The sequence below is a fragment of the Ornithorhynchus anatinus genome, chromosome 7, assembly GCF_004115215.2.
Source record: "Ornithorhynchus anatinus isolate Pmale09 chromosome 7, mOrnAna1.pri.v4, whole genome shotgun sequence".
In the NCBI taxonomy this organism is placed as follows: domain Eukaryota; kingdom Metazoa; phylum Chordata; class Mammalia; order Monotremata; family Ornithorhynchidae; genus Ornithorhynchus; species Ornithorhynchus anatinus.
The window spans coordinates 41,921,404-41,948,344 of NC_041734.1; the positions used below are offsets into that span (position 1 = coordinate 41,921,404).

The 26,941-nt window shown below is 47.5% G+C and overlaps 1 protein-coding gene across 1 annotated transcript; it reads right to left on the minus strand.

Annotated features, from left to right (window-relative positions):
* Window positions 1-640: 640 nt before the first annotated feature.
* AIRE (autoimmune regulator) lies at window positions 641-22,151 on the minus strand. Its single transcript, XM_039912732.1, has 13 exons — window positions 22,002-22,151; window positions 19,244-19,418; window positions 18,219-18,371; window positions 15,539-15,610; window positions 12,983-13,096; window positions 11,137-11,270; window positions 8,964-9,079; window positions 6,166-6,265; window positions 5,814-5,999; window positions 5,403-5,527; window positions 4,021-4,165; window positions 3,165-3,233; window positions 641-1,222 (listed from the first exon to the last, which is right to left on the minus strand). The coding sequence occupies exons 1-13, from the start codon at window positions 22,149-22,151 to the stop codon at window positions 1,142-1,144; spliced, it is 1,620 nt and encodes a 539-aa protein (XP_039768666.1). The 3' UTR covers window positions 641-1,141.
* Window positions 22,152-26,941: the final 4,790 nt, after the last annotated feature.

The window sequence follows — 26,941 nt, forward strand, 5'->3', positions numbered from 1 at the left end:
TGTACTAAGCACTGGGGGTGGGGGGGAGATACGAGCAAATTGGTTTGGACACAGTCCCTGTCCTATGTGGGGCTCACATTCTTAATCCTCATTTTACAGATGAGGTAACTGAGGCACAGAGAAGTGAAGTGTCTTGCCCAAAGTCACAGAGCAGACAAGTGGCAGAGTGAGGATTAGAACCCATGACCTTGTGACTCCGAGGCCCGTGTTCCGCTTCTCTTAGAAAATGCACATGGGAGCCAATGAGGGAAGAGAAGGCAGAATGGTAACCAGTGGGGATGAATTTGAAGTGGTCAAAGGTGATCTTATATACGGTGTGTACCATTATCATCATGATCATCACTATCATCCACAGCCTTTATTGAGCACCTCCTAGGTTCACAACATTGAATAATAATAATAATGTTGGTATTTGTTAAGCGCTTACTACGCGCAGAGCACTGTTCTAAGCGCTGGGGGAGATACAGGGTAATCAGGTTGTCCCACGTGAGGCTCACAGTCTTCATCGCCATTTTACAGATGAGGTAACTGAGGCACAGAGAAGTGAAGTGACTTGCCCACAGTCACACAGCTGCCAAGTGGCAGAACTGGGATTCGAACCCATGACCTCTGACTCCGAAGCCCAGGATCTTTCCACTGAGCCACGCCGCTTCTCGCATAAGATGATTCCCCTCCTCTAGGACTTTAAGCATCTAACAGGGAAGGCTAAACAGACATTAGCGACAGGCAATAGTACATAGACACACGCACAGTGAAGACCCCGTCGTTTGGTGCCCGCCATGGGTAAAATGCTCCTTTCTGAGCTGCCGTGGTCGACGTTCCAGCGAAGCTTCAGGGATGTTTTCAGACTCAACCTCTGGTTAGATAAAGTTATTTCCCACCCCTCTGCCGGGCTTTCATAGGAAAGAGGGGCAAATGACCAGGTTAGGTCCCTTGTCTTTTCATCTAGGACACCGATTCGCCCCTCCTCTTCCCTCCCCTAGGTGAGCCCACCCATTACACAGAGGGTGGGCTGGTGCAGACGGGACGGGGATCGACTTTAAGAAAAACTATAGGGCTGCTCTACCTTTTGAGGTTGATCCAGGGGCAACAGCAACAACCTGAGATCAGGGCCCAGCCCCATCTGTCTCTCTAGAGAGCATCAGGAGAAAAGGTTCTGGGCTTCGGAGAGGGGACGGGACATGTTCTGAAATGCCCACTGCAGGATGCCGTCGAATGAATTCTGAAAGACAAAAATCAAGGAATAAAGAGACAAAACCGAAGAACGAAGCGCACACCTTAGAGAGGAGGTTTCAGGAGCCACTGAGGAGACTGAGAAGTAAACATGCCTAGTGGAAAGAGCATTCATTCAGTAGTATTTATTGAGCGCTTACTACGTGCAGAGCACTGTACTAAGCGCTTGAAATGTACAATTCGGTAACAGATAGAGACAATCCCTGCCCAGCGACGAGCTCACAGTCTAAACATGAGCCTGGGAGTCAGAAGACCTGGGCTCTAATCCTGCTTCTGCCAAATCCTTGCTGCGTAACCTTGGGCAAATCACTTATCTCTGTGCCTCCGTTTTCCTGTTCCCTCTCCTATTTAGACTGTGAGCCCCATACAGGACAGGGACTCTGTCCAACTTTATTACCTGGCATCTACTCCAACACTTAGAACAGTGTCTTTCACATAGTAAGCCCTTTACAAATACCATTAAAAAAGAAATCTGAGCTCCTTGGCGGCATCCTGGTACCTCTGGTGACCACGGGAACTAGCACGGTGGCTATTTGACCTGATCCTGGCTCTCCTAGGATCTTCAGCTCTCAGAGGCACTAATTTTACCCACTTTCCTCTCTTCACTATTCCTTACCCTTTCCTCCCAAGTTCCCCCATCTCACTGCCAAAATAATTATAGTACCCCCGAAGCACTCACTATATGCCAAGGATTGTGTTTAGTATGCAATATTTTTAATGGTATTCGTTAAACATTTTGTGTGTTCCAGGCACTGGGGTGGTTACAAGCTAATCAGGTTGGACACAGTCCGTATCCCACACGTGGAGCTCACAGTCTCAACCCCCATTTTACAGAGGAGGTATCTGAGGCACAGAGAAACTAAGTGACTTATCCCAGGACACACAGCAGACGAGCGGCTAAGACAGGATTAGAGCCCAGGTCCTTCTGACTCCCAGGCCCGTGCTCTATCCACGAGGCTACGCTGCTTCTCGATATATGATAACCAGGTGGGATAGAACCCGCCTCACAATCTAAGAGGAAGAGACTACAGGCATCTCATCCCCATTTTACAGCCCAGGGAAGTTAAGTGACTGGTTTTAGATCCCACAGCAGACCAATGGCAAATCTGGGATAAGAAACCAAGTGTCCCGATTCCCAATCTCATGCTTTTTTCACTAAGCCACATTGTCTCCTTGTGACTTCCCCAGGCTCTTGCGGGACTCAGGACTGGCAGAGCAAGATGCAGAGAGCTCACTTTCCTGAGGTAAATGACTAGGTCCAGGCGTTATCTATTTTATCATTATTATATTTCTTAAGCACTTATTATGAGTCAGGCGCTGTTCTGAGCACTGGGGTAGATGTGAGTTAATCAAGGGGCTCACTGTCTAAGTACGGGGAGGAGCAGTGCTGCCTAACGGATAGAACATGGGCTTGGAAATCAGAAGGACCTGAGTTCTAATCCTGGCTCCACCACTTGTCTGCTATGTGACTTTGGACAAGTCACTTAACTTCTTTGGGCCTCAATTACTTTATCTGTAAAATGGGGATTAAGACTTTGAGACCCAAGTGGGACTGTGACCAACCTGATTAAGTTGTATCCACCCCAGTGATTAGTACAGAGCCTGGCACATAGTAAGTGTTTATCAAATACTGTTAAAAAAAACAGGCATTGAATCCCCATTATCCTGAGAGAACTGCGAGATTAGAAGCCCTTAAGAAACTATCTCAGTCTTTCATTGTCTCCTTGTGTTCTCTCACTGTCTCTGCCTCTCTCTCTCTCTCTCTCTCTGTATCTCTATCTCTCTCCCTCTGGATTCCACTAAAAGTTTTGTTTTCTCTGGGAAGATGTGGCCGTGAGATCGGAGAGGGAAGCCTATGGCAAACCGAAATGAACCCGCTTTCCTGAGCTAGAAATGAAATAAAACGGGACAAAGACGTAATCATCGGGTACCTCGTTCAGGAGAGAGTCCAATTCTTCTTTATTCAGCACTGGCTCATTTCCACTTGAGTCTTCAACCACCTGGAATCCAGACGAAGAAAATATCAACCCCGGCCCCTTTCCATAACAGAGCTCAACTGCAGGAATGGTTACTGAGAGTTTGGAGTCTAGCCAGCGATGCAGAGGTAGCTAATTTCCAAGCTATGGATCTACCCAAAGGCCACCAGCTTAGTGACTCTCCTTTGGGGAAGTTTTTGTACTCCTAGAGCTCTCTGGGAAGGAGAACTCTCTGTCTCTCCCTTTCTAGACTCTAAGTTCACTCTCGGCAGGGAATGTCTGTTACGTTGTTCCATTTTACTCTCCCAAGCGCTTAGTATAATATTCCGCCCATAGTAAGCACTCAATAAACACGACTGACTGACTTGAATGCCGGGGGATGGGGGATGGGAGGTGTCTCTGGACATCTGGACATATCTGTAATTCATTTGTTTATATTAATGTCTGTGTCGCCCCTGTAGACTGTAAGCTCGCTGTGAAAAGGGAATGGGTCTGTTTATTGTTACATTGTATTCTCCTAAGCGCTTACACAGTAAACATTCAATAAATGTGATCGAAGGAATGAAGGGATGAATGAAAGTTTCTGCTGCTGCATTCTTTTTTCTCTTCAGTTTGACTCTACACACCCCGGGTATCCAGTGACTTGTAGATGTTCCCCTGTAACTGCAGGCCCCTTTGAGCCTAACGTTAAATGCGCTTGTGTTCCGTTCACATTTCTCCTGCTCTGGTCATCTGATCGTCCTCTGGTGGACACCCACTCTCTCTCTCTCTCTTCCCAGTGAAGGGTGACCCCTCAATGGACATCACTTACGACCCCAGAGACTCCCACGGCCCCAGAGAACCGGAGTTTGGTGCTGACCTTCACTGCCCCCAGGGCCGAGGTGTTGGACGGCAGGAGCCCCTCCAGAGGCACAGGGTCAAGCCTTTCGGAGCAGAATTTGCACTTCATGATTCCACTGAAATCCAAGGAAAACAGGTTGGGATTACAGGTACTCCCCGGGAGAATCGGCGAGAATCTATGAGCTCCGGGCGGGATGGGGACTGTGTCCAACCAGATTAGCGGGTATCTATCTCGGTGCTTAGTACAGTGCGGGGCACATAGTAAGTGCTTAATACAGACCGTTAAAAACAACAACAAAATAGCAAAAAAAAAAAGTAGGCATATGGTCAAAGCTGTGGAGAACATTAGGACATTGAGAAGAATATGGGCCCGGAAGTCAAAAGGACCTGGGTTCTAATCCCCTGGCTCCACCACTTGTCTGCTGTGTGACCTTGGGCAACTCATTTAACTTCGCTGTACCTCAGTTACCTCACTGGAAAATGGGGATTAAGACTGTGAGCCCCATGTGGGACAGGGACTGTGCCTAGCTCAATTTGCTTGTACCCATTCCAGCTCTTAGTCCGGTGCCTGGCTCATCGTAAGCGCATAACAAATACCACAATAATAATTATTATTATTGGGACTAGCTGTGACACTAGGGAGAGAACTCCTAGCTGGCAAAGACTATCTCGGTCCAGGCTGGTAGGTTGTGCCCACTACTATCTTGTACCTACCCCGGCACTTAGAACAGCGTCTGGCACATAGTAAGTGTGCTTAACAGATACCATAATTATTAGTCTTATTTATTATTTTTCAGGTATGGGCAGGATAGAGCTGAGGGGAATCAGGGGGAAATACAGTTTGCTGTGCCATCCCTGGACCCCACCAAGGTTTAATACCCATCATAAAGGAGCCAGTCCTTCAGGCCTGGCAGTGGCCTTTTTTTCTGGTATTTGGGAAGAGCTCTCTGGGTGCCTAAACACCGTCCCTAAACACTGAGCTAGATACACGATAATCAGGTTGGACACTGTCCCTGTCTCCATTTCACATATTAGGGAACCAAGACACAGAGAATTCAAGTGACTTGTTCAGCGGACAGGTAGCGGAGCTGGGGTTAGAACTCAGGTCCTTCTGACTCCCAGGCCCACGGTCTATCCGTTATGCCACATCGCTTCACTGCCTGAACACAGTTTGAGAAATCAAGCCTCAAGGAGCAATGGGGCCATGTTGGCTTTCCTGGTTTCCATCCCATAGAAGCTCGTGCTGTGGCAAAGCCCCCGGTTATTGTCCCAATTCCACCTTGGTGCTATCCAGAGGAGGGAGAGGTGTGCCATGGGGCGAGGGCAGCCTCTCAGCCAGTGGTTTTCACTCACCCGGTCCGGTCAGAGCCGGAAGAGAAATGGCAGTGCCGGTGGAAGGGCTGGAAACACTGGGGACAGTACAGCAAGTCTCCTCCTCCTCCTCGGCAGATCCCACATCTGTCTTCCTCACTGAGTTTCTGTTCAGGAGAAACGGGTCTTCACCTGTTCCTCTCCCAGTAGCCGACGCTGGGGGGTCTCGGGGCCCTGGACCCCCCCCCCCCCCCCGACCCAGTGCCGGCCCGCTGTCTAGAGTTACCCTTCTTTAGAAGAAACAGCCCGCCAGAGGATCCCAGCGCCAAAACCTCCCATGCCCTGGAATCCCAGGGCCTAAGTCAAAGTTTAGGCAGGGCAGAGTGTGACTGTAATCTCTGCATGGCAGTGAAAGGCCTAGAAGAGAAAGTCACAGCTAGCAACAACTCCCACCTGATGCCTCTCCAGCCCTGTACTTTCTGGAGGATGCAGGACTGTTGGAGCGATGACCAGCAAGGGTGAAGGGGTAGGAGCAGCGGGGAGAGGATGTTTGAAGACGAAAGTAGCATCTGAATTTGGGGTGGGCTCTTTGGTGAGAGTCTTTTCTCGCTCTCCCATCTTCCTCAGCCCGGACAGCACCTGTTTAGAAAGCCCAAGAGGGCCATGCTTTGCTGCTGATGAAAACACCAACGCTTCCCCAGGCTTCCCCTTCATCCTTTTGCCCCTCTTTTGGGAAGGTCGAAAGCGCTGCAGACATAGAAAAGAATGGAAAGCACGGTCGCAAGATGCTGGCCTAGTAGCGTACCTGAGTCTGTGGGTGAGGGTCTTTCCTGATCCTCTCCTCTCCTTGGCAACCATCAGGATCCATCTTCCCTTCAACACACCTGACACACCGCCACGTTCCACTACTCGGAGAAGGCCGAAAGACGCAGAGAGGCAGAGGAGTCCAGGCATGGAGAGAGAAGAGGAAGGCTTTTCCTCAGCTCCTCTTTCCCTCCCCATCGCCCCAACTCGCTCCCTTTGCTCTACCCACCCCCCCGCCCCAGAGCACTTGTGTACATACAATTCATTCTATTTATTTATATTATGCCTGTTTACTTGTTTTGATGTTTATATATCTAAAATTCTATTTATTTATACTGATGCTTTTGATGCCTATTTATTTGTTTTGATGTCTGTCTCCCCCTTTTTGGCCTGTAAGCCCGTTGTGGGCAGGGACTGTCTCTCTTTATTCCCAAATTGTACTTTCCAAGCGCTTAGTACAGTGCCCTGTACACAGTAAGCGCTCAATGAATACGACTGTCCATTACAATCCCTACAGTCCTTCCTAAATGAGTTTCTCCCCCGACCCCCACCCCTTGGATCAAGATCATGGCTCTGGCAATCCGAGAATCTGGGTTCTGATCCCATCTCCGCCATGTTCATTCAATAGTATTTACTGAGCGCTTACTATGTGCAGAGCACTGTACTAAGCGCTTGGAATGTACAATTCGGCAACAGATAGAGACAATCCCTGCCCCATGACAGGCTGTGACTGCTATGTGACCTTGGGCAAGTCACTTAGCTTCTCTTTGCCATATTTTCCTCATCTGTAAAATGGGGATTAAGACTGCAAGCCCTCTGTGGGACAGGGACAGTGTCCAACTTGAATATCTTATATCTACCCCAGTCCTTAGTACAGTTCCTGGCATATAGTAAGCGCTAAATAAATACTTTAAAAATGATTATTATTATTTTCATCAATTTGGATCACAGTGAGGTATAGCATTCGGCATTATCTAGTGTCCACGTAGGGGAGAACTAGGCTTTGGGCCTATTTCCAAAAGAGAAGCAGCGTGGCTCAGCGGAAAGAGCACGGGCTTTGGAGCCAGAGGTCATGGGTTCGAATCCCAGCTCTGCCACCTGTCAGCTGTGTGACTGTAGGCAAGTCACTTAACTTCTCTGTGCCTCAGTTACCTCATCTGTTAAATGGGAATGAAACCTGTGAGCCCCACGTGGGACAACCTGATTCCCCTGTGTCTACCCTAGCGCTGAGAACAGTGCTCGGCACACAGTAAGCGCTTAACAAATACCAACATTGTTATCATTATTATTACTTCTGGGGGACCAGTATGGCATGCGACAATCAGGTAAGGAACGGTTCTTTTCATCAGGAGCTATGAAAGAAGCTCATGACAAGAAGGCAAACCTGAAAATACCACCAGGCACTGTAAGGGACAAATATGACAGCATAATAGGACTGGTTTCGTGGTCACGGTGTGGCTGAGATCGAGAATCCTTTATTGGCTTTTTTCAACCACTGAAACATCCATAGATAAACTTCACCGTCAGTATCGTCTTTTCCTAGTATGAAAGACCGCTGCCACAGAGAACCACTCTCATTCTCAGCCGTTCTGTGGTGATAGAATACAAGCCTGGAAGTCAGAAGGTCGTGGGTTCTAATCCCGGCTCTGTCACTTGTCTGCTGCGTGACCCTGTACAAGTCACTTCTCCTCTCTGGGCCTCAGTTCCCTCATCTGTAAAATGGGGATCTAGACTGTGAGCCCCACATGGGACAGGGACCCTGTCCAACCCGATTTGCTTGTATCCACTCCAGCGCTTAGGACAGTGTCTGGCACATAGTAAGCGCTGAACAAATACCATAATTATTATCTAAATCAGTCAAATGCTTCCAAGGCTGGAGGACTTAGGCAGGTTGCTTTATTGACACAGAGAAGCAGCCTGGCCTAGCGGGAAGAGCACGGACCCGGGAGTCAGAGGACCTAGGTTCTAATCCCAGCTCTTCCAGTTGCTTACTGGGTGACCTTGGGCTAATCATTCCACTTCTCTGTGCCTCAGTTCCCTCGGCCGCAAAATGAAGGTTAAATCCTCCCCCCTCCAATTTAGACTGTGAGTTCCATTATGGGACAAGGACGTATCCACCCTGATTACTCCTGTTAACCACCCCAGTGCATGGTGCCTATAATGCTTAGCAGGTAGTAAGCACTTCGCAAGTACTTTCATTATTATTATTAAAAATAACGCTTATTATAATAATAATATTAGGCTCCTAGACCCGCTCATCCCGGGGCTCTGGCAAGATCTGAGGGTCCAACCAGGGTGAAAAGGACAGGAAAATGGTGACTCTCAGCTCCATTAGTTCTTTGAAGTCAGTCATCATCCCCTCTAAATCATCCCCTCTAAATATTCCCCCAACCTGCTCTTTTTGCTCAGTACTCAAAAAACAAAGTTGTCATCTCTGCTGGAAGGCTAGAGCAGCGTGGCTCAGTGGAAAGAGTCCGGGCTTGGGAGTCAGAGGTCATGGGTTCGAATCCCGGCTCCGCCACTTGTCAGCTGTGTGACCGTGGGCGAGTCACTTCACTTCTCTGTGCCTCAGTGACCTCACCCGTCAAATGGGGATGAAGACTGTGAGCCTCACGTGGGACCACCTGATGACCCTGTATCTCCCCCAGCGCTTAGAACAGTGCTCTGCACATAATAAGCGCTTAACAAATACCAACATTATTATTAACGTGGGATAGAGCTGTCAGACCGGAGGTATGTGATTCCCCAGATGCATCCAGAGGGAGGAGGCTTGGGAGTCTGGCGGCTCAACGGTCTCACCTGGGAATTTCGGTCAGCGGAGGGACGAGGCAGGTCAGATGGAATGCCCTGGGGCAGCCATCACAGCAGATCAGCTCACCCCCATCCCTGCAGACTGCGCACTCGTCGTCGTTCTTCTGACCCCAGAGAGAAGAGAAACGTGAGACTGCGAATTCCAAATCTTCCCAGGAAACCAATTGAGGAACCTGCTCCCGCATTCTCCCTTCCCCCCAGACGGGCCCAAACTCAGCAGGGCCATTTGTCAGCCATCCTGCTGCCTGGCAGAAAAATGGGAAGGTCAGAGATCGATCAATCAAACAAACGGTGTGGCGTAATGGCCTGGGAGCCACTAAGACCTGGGTTCTAATCCCAGCTCCGCCACTTGTCTTCTGTGTGACCTTGCGCAAGTGCATTCGGTAGGATTTATCGAGCGCTTACTATGTGCAGAGCACTGTACTAAGCGCTTGGAAGGTACAAATCGGTAACAGAGACAGTCCCTGCCCAGTGACGGGCTTACAGTCTCACTTCTCTGTGCCTCAGTTATCTCATCTGTAAAATGGGGAATAAGAGTGTGAGCCCCACGTGAGACAGGGATTGCATCCAATCTGATAATCTTGTATCTACCCCAGCGCTTAGAACAGTACACAAAGTAAGCACTTAATAATCACCATTATTGTTATTATTATTATCATCAATCCGTGGTATCTATTGAATGTTTACCGTGTGCAGAGCGCTGTATTAAGTGTTTGGGAAAGCACAATAAAATGGACCTAGCAGACACGTTCCCTGCCTACAAGGAGCTCAGGGTTTGGAGGTCCCAAACGGAGCACTCGTGACCACGTGAGCGTTTGATGGGGAACTCCACGTTGAGTTACTTTACCTGATGGAGGGATTGATCTGTAGGGTGAACAGGGGTAACGGCGGGTCTGCTTTGCTGGCTCAGTCTCTGTTCTCCTCCATTCTGCAGATTGAGAGGAAGAGCGTCAAAAGAGAACCTCGCTATAAGAAATTGGTTTCGAACACTGGAGAGAAGTGGATTGGAGCTGCACGGAAAAAAAGAGTCCCGCATCAGTGACCCTCTGCCTAAAATGGCGGCCCTGATCTCGATGGAAGGAGACATGGTGGCTCAGCGGGAAGAGCACGGGCTTGGGAGTCAGAGGTCATGGGTTTGAATGCCTGCTCTGCCACTTGGCAGCTGTGTGACTGTGGGCGAGTCACTTCACTTCTCTGGGCCTCGGGTACCTCATCTGGAAAATGGGGAATAAGACTGTGAGCCTCCCGTGGGACAACCTGATGACCCCGTATCTACCCCAGCACTTAGAACAGTGCTCTGCACATAGTAAGCGCTTAACAAATACCAACATTATTATGGAGACAGGGAACCTGGATACTGAGCCGCTCACTGGATTGATATCTCCACGGACCCGGGGACAAATTCAGTTCAGGATCAATTAGCCAGATTTATTCTTAATCGATTTAAACATCCCGAGTCCAGAAGGGCCAACACCTCACAGGAGGATGCCCAGCAGTACTGGACACCGTTCGTTCCTTCACTCGATAGTATTTATTGAGCACTTACTATGTGCAGAGCACTGTACTTAGCGTTTGGAATGTACAATTCGGCAGTTCACCAGAAGCCACTGATTAAGAAGCAAGTCTCGGAATTGCCGGGGCCTTTCGCGGGAGAGATAAATAGACAGAAAAGGCCTGAAGTTCCCCGTCTGTGAACCTGAGCAAACAGTCCATTGTGAGCCCCCGCCCAAGGATCAGGGATTTTGTCTAATTCCTACTTGTGTTGTGTCTCCCAGCGCTTAGTACTGTGCTCTGCACATAGTAAGCGCTTAATAAAGCGAGAAGCAGCGTGGTTCACTGGAAAGCGCGCGGGCTTGGGAGTCAGAGGTCACGGGTTCTAATCCCCGCTCCGCTGCTAGTCAGCTGTGTAACCTTGGGCAAGTCACTTAACTTCTCCCCTCAGTTACCTCATCTGCCAAATGCGTATTAAAACTGTGAGCCCCACGTGGGACAACCTGATCGCCCTGTTTCCCCCAGCGCTTAGAACAGTGCTTTGCACGAGTAAGCGCTTAACCAATACTGCAATTTATAAAGAAAATCACTACTAGAAGTGCAGATCAATCAATCAATCAAATGTGGATTCCAAGATCTCCCTCTTGAGTTAGAGAGGACGTGAGCGTACATGTTGGGGAACTTGGGACGCTTTGGGTCGGACAGGTGGCTTCGGGCTGCGGTTTTTGCTCTTTCCTCCAGCATCTTCAAATTTGCCTGGGGTGTAGAACTCTCCCCCAACTTTGATGCATTTCTTCGAGCTCCCTGGAAAGGAAGATACGTAGGTGTGAATCCATTTCTTCTGGTGCAGCAGTACCTAGACACCCACTTCCTGACAAGCAAGCGGACGCTCGCTTCAGCCAGCGACCCCAGGCCGGCAGGGCCTCCTCGACCTATTATTAGATCTTCTCGGGCGAACCCCTACAGTGACACTTCTTCCCAAGCCCCGCTTTTCCTTCCTCGGTGCCATTTGCGGTTCCATGATGGGGAAAGGAGAGGGTCAGGCTCCGAAGGGAAAGGCTGAACTTTGAGAGAAAGAGGTCCCGCTACCGACCTCTCCCCCAAGCAAATCCGTAGCTTCGGACACCCTTCACGGAGCCTAGGTCTCCGTTTTAGGAACGATGTCGGTGTTGCTCTAAATGAGGTCCCAGAAGCAGTGAGGAGGAGGGCTTGTACATTGTGGGAAGGTTCTGGGGAGGAAGGAACACTCTCTAGCGTGAATATTACCCGAACTGGAAGAGAGCTACCCCCTTCCTGCCTCAGAGGTGGAAGCCCAGGAGCAGAGACACCTCCCACCTCCTCTACTCTCCACACTGAGGACCCTGGGCGCAACAAACCCTCTCCTTCATTCCCGTCCTGGTTCGAGGGAGCCCTCCGGCCTCCTGGCATCTCCTTTTACTGTTCATTCACGTGGAAACGCTACTTCTCTGGGTGGTTCCTAGCTCAGTGGTCAGCGCTCTCAGTTTAGATCCGTCTGAGTTCAGGAAACAGAGGCAGAAGAAATCAGGCCGACCTTCCGATCTGAAAAAGTATTTTCACTTTTCGCTGCAGACTAAGTCTCAGAAGAGACTCTGAAAACTTCAGAATTGTGATTCAATCAATCGGTCGGATCTACTGAGCGCTTACTGTGTGTCAAACACTGCAGTAAGTGCTTGGGAAGGTATAATAGAGCAGTAAAGAGAGATAGTCCCTAATTGTAGAGGGTAAGCTCCTTGTGGGCAGGGATAATGTCTACAAACTCTATTGTATCGTACTCTCCCAAGCGATTAGTACAGTGGTCGGCACAAAGTAAGCACAGAATAAATACCATTAGCATTGCCAGAACGAGGGCAGCTTCCAGACCATAAGGAAGGGTCAAACAGCAACAGGGAGGGAAAACTTGAATTTCATTTACGCATTACTGAGACGGATTCTTGGAGGAGTCTCTGAAAAGGAACATTAAACACTCTGTCTATCAAGCCGCTTTCCTAGCCTACTACAGTCCAATGTTATTCTCTCTAAATCTTGATCGGTAGTTATCTATTCAGTGACTACATCTAGTAGGACCCCATAAAAAGTTAAGGGTCTGTAAGGAAAAAGGGAGAAAGGATGAGGAAATGCATCATCATCAACAGACTAAGACTAGGACTGAGAAAGAGTGTGGTCTAGCGGATAGAGCCCGGGCCTAGGAGTCAGAAGGCCTGGGTTCTAATCCCAGCTGTGCCACTTGTCTGCTGTGTGAGCTTGGGCAAGTCACTTCACTTCTTTAGGCCTCAGTTCCCTCCTCTGCAAAATAGGGATGAAGACTGTAAGCTCCACGTGGGACAAGGGCTGCGTTCAACCTGATTAGCTTGTATCTACCTCAGCATTTAGTACAGTGCCTGGCACACAGTAAATGCTCAACAAATACGATTAAAAAGAGGGACGAGTAGGATCCACTCTGCTCTTCGTTATGTCAAAAAGCCCTGCCCCTTCCCTAGGAACACTAGATTATCTACCTGACTCAAACACTTGTTTAATGAGAATTCCTTCCACTGCCCCGCAGGTCCCTGGCAGATCGCTTGAAGACACAGTGACAGCTCTCTGGACCGAGGCAGACATGGTCTGAATTCCTGTGGTGGGAAAAGACACAGAGATCTGTTGCGTGACCTGAAAATTTCACATTTGGTGCCCTTGGAGGAATTACGGAGTCTCTAATCATAAACAACGGATGCGTCTCAAAGATCTGGGGACTGGGTACTTGGTTACAGTGACTGTCTCTAGTGCTAGTGACCTACACAGTGCCAGTGACGCTCCCTCATCTAGTCGGCGGGAAGGGGTGCCACACACCGCCGGGTACGTGCAAGAAACTCACATCCAAAATCCACTTGGTCGAAGGGACCATGGCATATTTCCAATGCTGAGCTGAAGCTCCACTGAATAGCATCAGTTGCCAGGGTAACCTCCAAGGTAGCCAGAAAAGTTTGCTACTCACATTATCCAGGAATCCCGCCGCCTCCGGCCTCCAGCTGAGACACCCTAGGCGGGTCTTCAGGGAGACGCCTTCACGAAAGGAGGCGTGACACTAGCCGGCACTCCCCTACTTCTAATCTTTTCACCCCACACAATTGCGAGATCAGGGTCATATTCCTTGCAAGGATAGACAGGGGTCAAATACTAGTCCTCGGGTAAAATCTCCAGTCTTGGCAGAAATTCCTTCCCCACTGTTGAATAGAATCCAAAGAACGAAAGGGACGTCAGCTCTATACCTGTGCTTTCAGCCGGGAGTGAACCTAGATAATTGTCTCTACACTCCCGAAAAACTCTGCAGGGAAGGAAATTCCCCAGCTTCCCTGACCAACGTGTGCACCTTGTCTTGGCCCAGGGAAACCTTTAATACTGATGCCATTTAACGAGAGGTTCTAAGCCCCAAACTCTGTGGAGGAAACAATATTATCAGATTAGACACCGTCCCTGTCCCATCTGGGGCTCACATCCCCATTATATGAAAGAGTAAACTGAGGACCAGAGAAGGTAAGTGACTTGCTCCCGGGTACATAGCAGGGCAGTGGCAGAGATGGAACTATAATCCCGATCTTCTAACTCCCAGTCTTTCCTGCGTTCTTTCCATCAAGCCTCGGTGCCTGCTCCTTTATATCCCCCTTATTTGCCACAGCCTGAGCCCATTCTCTATCATTCCGTCTTCATTAGAAATGGAAAAGAGACGTTCGTCGGCCACCTACGCGCCGTGCACACATCAGGGAAAATTAGCCGCACACCCTCCTCTGCTGGAGTCTAGTGGAACTGAAATGCTCTCGCCCAGAGCACAGAAATAATCATAATCATAATCATAATAATGATTATCTCCTCTCAGGGTCACTCCTGGAGAGTTTCCAGTCCTCTACCAGTCTCGGCTACGGGGGGAGAGTCAAACAGAGGCCTGTCCGTTCCGTGCCGAGCTTGGGCGGTGGCTAGCGAGCGGCAGGCCGTCTGCTACGAGTCAAAACTCCCCCGTGCTGGGCAGCGGCGGCACGGGAGAGAGTCGAGGGCGGAGACCCAAGTTGACTGCACGGAAGGCGGCAACAGTAAACCGCTTCCTGATTTTTACCAAGAAAGCTCTCTGGATACACTACCGGAACGATTGCAGATGGAGAGCGGGACGTTGTGGGAGAGATGTGTCCGTGGAGTCACCGTGGGTCGCAAATGACTCGACACGATAAGACAGAAATAGTAATGATAGTGCTTATAACTCTGTTCCAAGCGCTGGGGGAGATACAAGTCAATCAGCTTGGACACAGTCCCTGTCCCACGTGGAGCTCACAATCTTAAGAGCCATTTTACAGATGCAGTAACTGAAGCCTAGAGAAGTGAAGTAACTTGCCCAAGATCACACAGAGGACAAATGCCAGAGGTGGGAATAAAACCTAGGTCCTTCTGACTCCCAGGCCCTTGTTCTATCCACCAAGCTACACTGCTTCTCCATCTACCAAAATTCATCTACTAGATGGAAGTAGATTTCAGAAATCCCCCTCCTCATTTTATTTATTATGGCGTTTGTTAAGCGCTTAACTATGTGCCAGGCACTGTGCTAAGCGCTGGGGTGGATACAAGCAGATCGGGTACAACACCGTCGCTGTCCCACGTGGGGCTCACAGTCTCAATCCCCATTTTACAGATGTGGTCACTGAGGGCCAGAGAAGTTAAGTGACTTGCCTCAAGTCACACAGCTGACAAGTGGCGGGGTCGGGATTAGAACCCGCAACCTCTGACTCCCAAGCCCGGGCTCTATCCACTGAGCCACGCTGCTTCCCAAGTAACTGAGGCACAGAGAAGTTAAGTGACTTGCCCAAAGCCACACAGCTGACAGGTGGCGGAGCCGGAATTAGAAAACACGACCTCTGACACCCAAGCCCGGTCTCTTTCCACTAAGCCACGCTGCTTCCAACCAGTCACTTGCCTGGGACCGAGGATAGTTTGGGGAGACCCCAGATCAGACCTAGACCATGACACTTCCTTAAAAGAAGGTTTCTTATAGATTCAAAGGAACTCCGTGAAGAGAAAGAAGCACCACTGACCATTCAAAAGAGGGAAGCGCTGGGTTTCTGAGTTCTCGGGCTTCTTTGCTGATTTTGCCTTTGACAGGGACCCTGGGGAGTGAAGGTTGAGGACAGTGAGATTAACAGAGAGCACATCTGGGGATCTTAATGGCTTAGGAGCTAGAGCTCGTGATGGAATATAGGCAGAGGCCGCAATGCTGAAAGTGAGAAGGCAGGGGATAGACTGTCGTACACTGTCACCTCGAACCACGGGGAGACCGAGCTGATCCCAGATCGAAGGAAAAAACAGCCAAGATATCAGCCGTGTCCTCTCCGAACCTGTAAATCACAGGCACATCAAAAATGCCATTAATGGGCCCGGCAAAATGGTCATTCCAGTCCAGTATTCTGTTTCTGACAGTGGCAACGAGATGTTTTTAGGACCTATCAATCAGTCGTCATTTACCGATCTCCTGTTGCATGCATTGCACTTTATTAAAGGCTTCGGAGAGAAACGAGAAACCGACCCAGAATTTACACTCTAATGGGGGAGATAAGCAGACGTAATTTATTTACAAATGGTAGGAGCAGGAGGGAGAACGAGGACACGGTTGATAACCCCCACAGTATGGAAAGGTCAGCTAGATTGAGAAGGAGTGTATGTGGGGATAGAGCACGGATTTGGGCGTCAGAGGTCCTGAGTTTTAATCCCGGCTCTGCCATTTGCCTATTCTGAAGGCTTGGACAACTTCTTTAAACTTCTCTGTGCCTCAGTTTCCTCATCTACAAAAGAGATTCATTCAATAGTACTTATTGAGCTCTTACTATGTGCAGAGCACTGTACTAAGCGCTTGGAATGAACAAGTCGGCAACAGATAGAGACAGTCCCTGCCCTTTGACGGGCTTACGGTTTAATCGGGGCAGACGGACAGATAAGAAAAACGGCAATAAATAGAGTCGAGGGGAAGAACATCTCGTAAAAACGATGGCGACTAAATACAATCGAGGCGATGTATATTTCATTAACAAAATAAATAGGGTAATGAAAATATATACAGTTGAGCGGACGAGTACGGTGCTGAGGGGATGGGAAAGGAGAGGGGGAGGAGCAGAGGGAGATGGGGGGGAAAGAGGGTTAAGCTGCGGAGAGATACCTGTTCTCCCTCCTACTTAGATTCCTCCTCCTCGTGCGGAACAGGGACGGTGTCCATTCTGATACATTTGTATCCACCCCAGTGCTTAGTACAGTGCTTGACACATAGTAAGCACTTAACAAATACCACAACTATAATTAAATAGATGAATAAGAATTCCTGTTTCGTAGATCAATATGAATGTTAAGGAGGTTTTGTATATACATGTCCTAAGGGTGGCTATTGGGTTGACATGACTTGAAGTGATGAAAGTTACTTAAGGAAGGCCTCCTTGAGGAAGTAGAATTTCCAACGGACTTTGAGATGGAGAGATGTGGTCTGATGGCTCCGAATGGGGAGAGAGCTCCAGGTAAGGGGAAGGACATGAGAAAAGTATGGACAGGGAGATGGGAAAATTGAGAACGAGACATGGTTAAAAGGTAAATTTGGAAGGATGATGATGATCATAGTATTTGCTAAGCACTGCCGAACACTGTTCTAAGTGTGGGATAGATACAAGGTTATCAGATTGTCCCACACGGGTCTCACAGTCTTAATCCTTATTTTACAGATGAGGTCACTGAGGCACAGAGAAGTTAAATGACTTGTCCAAAGTCACGCAGCTGACAAGTGACGGAGCCGGGATTAGAACCCACGACCTCTGACTCCCAAGCCCACGCTCCTTCCACTGAGCCACACTGCTTCTCTGTGAAGGAGTGAAGAGTAGCAGCTGTTGAGGAGCAGATGAAGAAAATAGATATTAAAAGGAGAAAATTCCTGAAGAGGCTTGAAGCCAACAGTCAGGAGTGAAGGAATAATAATAATGATAATGTTGGTATCTGTTAAGCGCTTACTATGGGCCGAGCACTGTTCTAAGCGCTGGGGTAGACACAGGGGAATCAGGTGGTCCCACGTGGGGCTCACAGTCTCGATCCCCATTTTACAGATGAGGTATCTGAGGCACAGAGAAGTGAAGTGACTTGCCCACAGTCACACAGCTGACAGGTGGCGGAGCCGGGATTCGAACTCTTGACCTCTGACTCCAAAGCCCTTGCTCTTTCCACTGAGCCACGCTGCTTCTCAGCAAAACAGAGAGCCACCCAACATTTAACGAACTTCAACTTCTCCTCCAAACAACCCTAACCTTCCCCTCTAGTAACCCATTATGGCCGTCCTAATCGTGAGTTTATCCACCTGCCTTGACCCCACTTACCATTTCAACTCGAACCCCTTCCTACTGTGACGGCTTTCACATATTTACTACCCCCCGGTAGAGAAGAAGTGTTTCCTTTTGTTTAATTTGGACCTCCCACTCAAAATTTCAGTGGATAACCTTTCATCTCGTCTATGAGGGATTGCCGGACAAAAATTCTGCATTGGCTCTGCCTCCACCCGTCGTGATTTTCTAAGTATCCATCAAGCTTCTCTCAGCTTTTAATTTGCCAGTTGGAAGAATTCCAGTCTCTCTAGCCATCGCTTTACTCTCATCTGGTTCCCCTTCTAGAGAGGGGTTATTGGTCAGGCACCTATTGAAGCGTTTGGTCCCAGCATTTAGTTTAGGTCCCGCTTAGGAGTCTATTCCATACCTGGATTGGATGTACATTTCACGGCGAGGGGTGGGAGCTGAGGGGAACCCCTTTCTTCAGAGGCTTTCCTCTTCCCTTGGGGCCTAGGCAGTGTCAAAGTCTTCAGGCTGATGGGAACTTTCCGTCCCTTCCTGTGTCTGCTGAGGTCTATATCTGGAAAGAGCGAAATGAAAGAAGTTTGTTCTAGATTTTCTCAACTTCAAAGGAACAACATCCTTGGATCTAGCTTTTGGGTTCCTTGGTTTCCTCGAAAACATTCACTCCGTGAATCAATCAAAATCACTGATCGATTGCTTGGTTCGCCCCTCTAACTCCACGACTCAGAACCCCAATAAGGTGCTCGTCGTCTCTCATCCCCTATCGGGAAGCATCACGGCCTGGTGGATAGAGCGCGGGCATGGAAGTCAGAAAGGCCTGGGTTCTAAACCTGGCTCTGTCACTTGTTTGCTGTGTGATCTTGGGCAAGTCACTTCACTTCTCTGGGCCTCAGTTACCTCATCTGTAAAATGAGGATTAAGACTGTGAGCCCCATGTGGGACATGGATGGTGTCCAAGCTGATTTGCTTGTAACCATCCCAGCAATTAGAACAGTGCCTGGCACATAGTAAGCGTTTAAGAAATAACACAATTATTAGAGCTGTGTGACCGTGGGCAAGTCACTTCACTTCTCTGGCCCTCAGATTCCTCATCTGTAAAATGGGGATTAAGACTGTGAGCCTCATGTGAGACCACCTGATTACCCTGTATCTACCCCAGAGCTTAGAACAGTGCTCTGCACATAGCAAGCACTTTAATACCAACATTATTATTATTATTATTATAGAACCATCTTTTGAGGATAGCACAGTTCTAAGCAGTGATGGCATTATGTGGAAAGTGGCAAGAACTCTCGTTTAAGAATTAAATTTCTCCTTTAAATTTCTAAAGCATTTAAGAAATGACACGGTCATTAAAGAACCGTCTTTTGCAGATAACACAGTTCTAAACAGCGACAGCTTTATGTGGAAAATAGCAAGAATTCATACCTTTCGGAAAGCTGTTGTGGATGGGCTGCAGTCTGGCGTATCTTTCCAGGTTGTAGTCCTTGAAGAGGATTCTCCAGAAGTCCTGAATGGAAGATGAATCCCGGCTCAGCAGCCAGGTGAGTAGGGCATGGAAGGCCTTGTGACAGCCTTCCTTTTCCTTCAGGCTCAGGGTCTCCTGAAGGGAAAGAAAAATAATGACTCAGGAACCTCTAGGCTTCCTTGCTTGGACTTCCTGTAGTGTCACTGTGGACTTCTTGACTACTCCAGAGGTATTTCAGGACCTCCTGCAGATTCTGCTTCCCCTCTCCCCCCGCTTCACCTCCCCTCACCTAAGCCCTCTTTTCCCCCCTTTCCCTCTGCTCCTCCCCCTCTCCCTTCCCTCAGCACCGTACTCGTCCGCTCAACTGTGTATATTTTCATCCCCCTATTTATTTTGTTAATGAGATGTATATCACCTTGATTCTATTTATTGCTATTGTTTTAATGAGATGTTCATCCCCTTGATTCTATTTTTGCTATTGTTTTTTGTCTGTCTCCCCCAGTTAGACTGTAAGCCCATCAGTGGACAGTCTCTATCTGTTGCCGATTTGTACATTCCAAGCGCTTAGTACAGTGTTCTGCACATAGTAAGCGCTCAATAAATACTATTGAATGAATTCAAGTTTGCAACTTGAGAAGCAGAAGGGCCTAGTGGATAGAACACAGGTGAGGGAGTCAGGAGGACGCAGATTCTAATCCTGACCCCACCAGCTATCACTGTGTGACCTTGGGCAAGTCATTTCATTTCTCTGTGCCCCAGTTACCTCGTCTGTATAATGGAGGTTAAGACTGTGAGCTCCATGTGGGACATGAACTGTGTCCAATATGATTAGTGATTAGTTAACGCTTAGTTCAATGCCTGTCATATAGTACATATTTAACAAATAACTTTTAAAAGAAAAAAGCCCTCATTGTCAGGAGAGAGAAGAATGAATTTGCAGGAACACTCTCTCATCTACCACACTCCGGATGATTATCTCTGCCACTGTCCTATCGCTGTTATCAGAAAGCAATTTTCCCGACTCCCGAATTCCCCATGCTCTGGGTTTCTTTCTCAGTTCCTAGGACCAGGAAACTTAGGTCCAGAGGCTTCAGACCAGACTAGAGAAAGGACATAAATAAGGATGTACAAAGTACATAAATGAGGATGTATGTTACAATACAGGGTGAATCTCAGAAACCTTTCTACTTGTGACAAGGTTCCTGCCCCCTGGTTTCAGCTTCCTCCACAATCAATCAATCCGTGGTATTCACTGAACATTTATTCTGTGCAGAGCATTTTACTAAACACTCAGGAGAGTACAACGCAATAGACTTGATAGACCCATTCCCTGCCCACAGTGAGCTTACAGTGTAGAGGGGGAGACGGGCATTAATATAAATAATTAATGTACATAAGTGCTGTGAGGCTGAGGGCGGGGTGAATGCCCAACAGCTCCGAGGCCCAGAGGGTACTTTCATTCAATAGCATTTACTGAGCGCTTACTATGTGCAGAGCACTGTACTACGCGCTTGGAACGAACAAGTCGGCAACAGATAGAGACAGTCCCTGCCGTTTGACGGGCGCACGGGCTAATCGGGTACAGATGTATGTGCATGGATGACACAGAGGGGAGAGTTTGTCGGTGAAAAGAGGTCTTAATTGGGGAAAGCCTCTTGGAGGAGAGGTGACCTTAATAAGGCTTTGCAGGTGGGGAGAGTGATGGTCTCTTCCCCGGTCCAATACCATTTCTCCCTCCTGTGTATAAGCTCCTTGTGATCAGGGGTCGTGTCTACCTACTCTATTACATTGTACTCTCCTAAGTGCCTAGTACAGTGCTCTGCACACTTCATTCATTCAATTGTATTTATTCAACACTTAGCACACTTCATTCATTAAATTGTATTTACTGAACGCTTGTTACGGGCAAAGCACTGTATTAAAAGCTTAAAGCACCTTGCTAAACATGTAAGCATTGTACTGCACACACTAGGTGCTCATTAAATGATTGATTGATTGATTGCCTCAGCTCTGGGAACATCAGTGGCCAACTTCAGAGAGCTGTGTAGCTTGAAAGGTAGATACGGGTTCTCCATAGTTACATACGTAGAAATGAAGATAGCTTAAAGGGGTTGGAATTTTGCCAAATGACAAGAAATATATAGATGAAAGGTAGGTGGTTAGAAGCTAAGGTCCCCTTCTTTATAATCAATTTTTGAAAGTACAGAAAACCAACAATTCTGCAGCGGCTCCTAAAGAAAATAATCAAGAACAGTGTAGATGGTGTGGCCTACTGGAAAGAGCACAGGTCTGCGAGTAAGGGGATCTGGGTTCTAATCCCAGATCCTCCACCTGTCTGCTATATGACCTTGGACCGGTCACTTAACTTCTCTGTGTCTCAGTTACCTCATCTGTAAAATGCAGATTGAGACTGTGAGCCTCTGTGGGACAGGAACTGTGCCAATTATCTTGTATACACCCTAGCGCTCAGTATGCTGTTTAACAACATGCAGTAAGTGTTTAACAAATACCATAAAAAATAAATCCTACCGAATAAACCAGTGAGTTATAAAAGGCGTTCAATTCCCAACAGACTTTTCTGGCCTAACAAATTCTGAGAAGATAATCCCTTGAAACCGTGGACATTACAGGAATGAAAGGGAGGAGAGCAGGAGAGGTGGAAATTTACCCAGCTACACCATGGCTGGGTCAGATTCAAGTTGCCCAAGCTCCTCCCACCTTGAACTTGTCTTCTGTGATGACATCGTGATCAGCCAGTCCGTGGAGCAGTGGAAAAACGTCATTGACGGCCATAGCGATCTCCGTTCGGTACAGCTTCAACAGCTGACGCACGTCCCCCTCTCCGGAAGGCCTGTCTGAACTAGACATCCTGAAAGACATTGGTATTATCATAACTGTGATATTTCTTAGGCACTTACTATGTGCTCAAACCCAGTGCTTAGCACTGGGTGGTTACAGTATAATCAACTAGGACCCAGTGGGGACGGGTCTCCTAGGCTGAAAGGGAGGGAACATCGAATATCTCTGGCTTTAAGCACTTAGTACAGTGCTCTGCACTCAGTAAGTGCTCAGTAAATACTAATGATTGATTGATTGATTGAAGGCAGAGTTGAATGTGGCTAATTGGTTGATTCTAAGTCCCTGAAGCTGACTCCTTCCATTGCCCTAGTTCCGTTCCTGAAGACCCCCACCCCATTGAGAAGCAGCAAAGTCTAGTGGATCGAGCACAGGCCTGGTAGTCAGAAGAACCTGGGTTCGAATCCCACACCTTCACTTCTCTGCTTTGTGATCTCGGACAAATCACTTCACTTCTCTATGCCTCAGTTTCCTCATCTGTGAGCCCTAGGCGGGACAGGGACCGCTTCCAACCTGATTATAGTACTTACTAGAGTGCCTGGCACATAGTAAGCACCTACAAATGCCATAAAAAAATCCCACCACAGCCCTCTGTTTCCTTCCCTTGGAGACCTTTTGGGGAAAACAGGAGGATCTTCTGAAGCAAATCTCTTCCCATAAGTCCCACAGATGCTTCATAGAAACACGAATAAGGTTCCCAGCCAATGTCCAGGAGAAAGAAAGGGGATGTCTCAGCCAGCTAACCTGGGTTCTTTCCCTTTTCAGTGCTCACATCCCCATTTCAGGACGTACTCGTGTTACATCAGGCCTCCTCCTCTGCCTCTCTCTTCCTGACTTGGTCTCTGTACTCTTTCTCATACTCTCACCTGCCCCTGGAGCAAATCACCCACAGGTTGGTCCGGGTCTGCTGGCGGGTCGATGACTTTCCCTCTCTCTTTCCTCTGGGCCTGCTGGGAGGTGGGCTATGAGGAGGCAGCAGACGTGCCCTACGGAATCAAGCTCCAACTCGGCCTCCTCCTCACGGCGAGGCAGGCAGGTAAAGGCCAGCGGTAACTGCTAGCTACACTTCTTTAGCCCTCTATTATACACGGTTCGCTTCATGGAAAGAACAGAAAATACCCTCCTTGCGGAGCCAATCAGGATTTTGAGGCTAGCTTTAAGAGATTGTGGGAGAGGGGAGGTCCGCTTTCGTTGACTCTGGAGGAAAGCTGTGGTTTGCCTAGCTTCGTTCTGTAAACTGCCTGCAGTGGAAGGACGTGGGGAAGGGGTGAGAGGTGAAAGCAGGAGGGAGAAAGAAGAGGAGGAGGAGCAGTGGGGGAGTTTCCTTACTGTCCTTCTGAGTCACTGGAGAGATTTTTCCACCTGGACAAGGTCTTTTTTTGCTTTTATTACCCTCTCGGCCATTACAAAAGCTTTTTTTTTAATTACCCTCTCAGCCAATCATAGTCCAGATGGAATTTTTGACCCAAATTGCGGAGTCAGGGGTGATCTAAAGTCCAGCATTAGCTCACCGGTGGAGTTCTGTAGCCCCAAGATAAAGCTGACTTTATACCAGGCTTGAAGAATGAGGCACACTGTGATTCCAGAGAGATCTTGCTTGTGGCTATTTCAGTCCAAATTGCTGTGTTTGGGACTACTTTCACATACTCATTTTAGTGGGGATTTCTGGTCTCTGAGACCCATCCTCGCTGACATATTCCTGAAACTGGCAAGTGCAAGTACATTTTGACTTTCTTTAAGGAGCTAAATGGCATGAACCAAAGAGCAGGCAACCTGAAAGCGAGTCGGGGGAGCCCCAACACCTTAAAACTGTCCCCTGATTCCATAAGGGATTTCTCTTTATCTTGGCTCCTCTTTTTTATTAGTAGTATTGTATTTATTAAGTGCTCATTGGGTGTCCAATCACTATGCTAAGTACTGGACTAGATAAAATAAAATCAGATCAGATATATTCTCTGTCCCATCTAGAGTTCATAATCTATTGAAAGAGGAAAAGCTGCTTTCCTAACCCATTTTATAAATGAGGAAACCGAGGCATAGAGAGGTCAGCAGTGGAGCAGAGACTAGAGCCCAGAACTGATTCACGGACCGATACGGGTCATGCGGCTGCCTCTCTAATCTAGATAGTAGTTTTTGAGGCACGCTGGCGGACAGTGTGATAAAGCAGGTTCAGCTTTGGCCTTAAATCTTAGTAATTATGAATTTATCAGTTGATAAGCATTGATAAATATTTATAAATGTGATGTCGATTTGTAGTCAGTAGAGTGAGGTGGAGAAAAGGGATATAATATTCTATTGGAGATTACTGAAATTTCTTCTACTTTACACTGCACCTTCTAACTCTGCTTTTGGCATTTTTCAAAAAATGCCTGCCTTGAGTCTATCAATTTGATTTTGTTCAAATTGAAAAAGGCAGCTTGAGGGGTTAAGGGAAGGAGGAAAACAATGTTTTTCATCCAAGTAGGCATTTGACTAGTAAAAGAAAATGATTGAGAAAGAGGAGGTTGTTTTTTTTTTTAACTAAAACCTGTTCAAAACCATTTTCCCTTGGGCTATGACATGATAGTATCAATTATTGATTATTCAAGGGCTGCTTGTCCAGACTGGGCATCATCTATGTCCTTTGCTTCATCCTCTTTTTTCTGCTACTTGCCTCCTAGACTCTTCTCTGCTTGCTCGCATTTGCACTAAGTGGGGAGAATAGGCAGTAAAAAAGGCAAAATGCAATTCTAAGTTCGCTTATGAGAGGAGTTGGAAACTAATGGTTAATATGAGATTTTTGATTACCTGGATTATGATTATTCTATCCCCAAACTCCATTAGCATAGGAAGGTAAGTTGTCTACACTTCACTCAGAAATTCAAATCCACCTCATTTTGGAAGACACCAATGTCAAAGTTTTAAATAAATTCATTGTCTCCCAGCTAACTGGGATTACTTTTTGTCTATTGCTTTATTAGTTTGCCTCTAATTGGAGCACCACAACTTTTGTTTTTGTTTTTGTCTGTCTGTCTCCCCCAATTAGACTGTAAGCCCGTCAATGGGCAGGGACTGTCTCTATCTGTTGCCGATTTGTACATTCCAAGAGCTTAGTACAGTGGTCTGCACATAGAAAGTGCTCAATAAAAACTATTGAATGAATGAAGGAATGAATGAATGAATGGTTTCCCCAAAGTCACACATAGCACACTGTACAAAATTGGGAATCCAGTGTTTTTCCCTCTCAGAACCATGGTGGGAATTGATATTTACAATATGCTCCAATCTCAAGTTGAAAGGGCTATTTAAATATCAAATATGTATTATGATCATTGAGGACTCATCATCCCCACAGTTTTCTAGAATTTGTGGCTAAAGGTATTATAGTTTGAGAAACTGAGAAATAACACCGTTGTTTATTTTGCATTTCTGGCAGAGGAGGGGAGAGTTTTAAAGACAACCTTTAAGGGCTCTGTTATGTTTAGGCTCCTAAGCAAGGTCTAAATCATTTTCCTCTGTTCTATAGGATTGGGTCTTAGCTTACCCTGAAAGGGTCTGCACTGTAAACACACACACACCAAAAATTTAAAATAATGAGCAAGGTCCAAAATTTTCTCTGCCATTCTATGAGAAAAGGTCTTAGCTCATTCTGAAAGGATCTGCAGGGTGAACAAAAATAAGCATTTAGTATTATTGTTATTAATAATAATGGTATTTGTTAAGCACTTACTATGTGCCAGGCATTGTACTAGGCGCTGGGATGGATACAAGCAAAATGGGTTGGACCCTACCCTGTTCCTGTCCCACATGGGGCTTACAGTCTCAATCCCCATTTTACAGATAAGGGATCTGAGGCCCAGAGAAGCGAAGTGACTTTCCCAAGGTCACACAGCAGGCAAGTGGCAGAACTGGGACTAGAACTCATGATCTTCCGACTCCCAGGTCCATGCTCTATTCCCTTGGGGCAATCAGTTGGATTGATTGGGCATTAACTGTGTGCAAAACATTGCATTAACCACTTGGGAGAGTTCAATACAACAATAAACAGACATTTCCTGCCCACAGTGAGCTTACAGCCTAAAGTTTACTAATGTGGTTACGGTACGGGATATCGATCCTCAGAAACATTCCCAAGTGCTGCTTGGTTAGGAGTATCTGGGTTGAGTTCAGTATGGTGCCTGCATTACAGTATGCACTTCACAAATATAAAAAAATTCAGTTTTGTCGGACCAATATTTTCCATCGCCTGCTGCTGGTGATCTCCTAAATGGAGACAGAGGAGGCCAAATGAGATATTCAAACGGGATCATGTAATAATCCCAGCGAGCAAAGAGGTTGCATAGGTATCGAGTGACCAATTGGACGTGCTCAGACGACGCTGACGTTTTGTATTCCCTTTCGACTGGACCCAGGCAAAGCAGCAAGAATCCAGAGAGCAGCATTACCTCAGCCACGGGGATGATACAAGTGACCCGGGCTCGGGCAGTTAGACTGTTTCAGAGGAGAGTGTGGTGGCCCAGGGAAGGAAGTGGTTTTGAATGTTTAATTTTTAGTCCTTCTCACCTGTTTTAGCAATAAGGTGGCTTTCAAGAGGATAGCCAATTCTTTCCTTCCTACCACCCTGCTAGACTGTAAGCGCCTTGAGGGGAAGGATCATGTCAACTAGTTCTAGTATACTCTTTCAAGTGCTTAACACGGTAGATACTCAATAGATATTATTGATGTTGGATTGAAATAAGAATGGAGAGTGAGCCTTATACCTCTGCTTAAAAAGAGGCTTATACCTTCCCTCACCCAGCCTCCCAGGCCTTATCGGGCCAGAC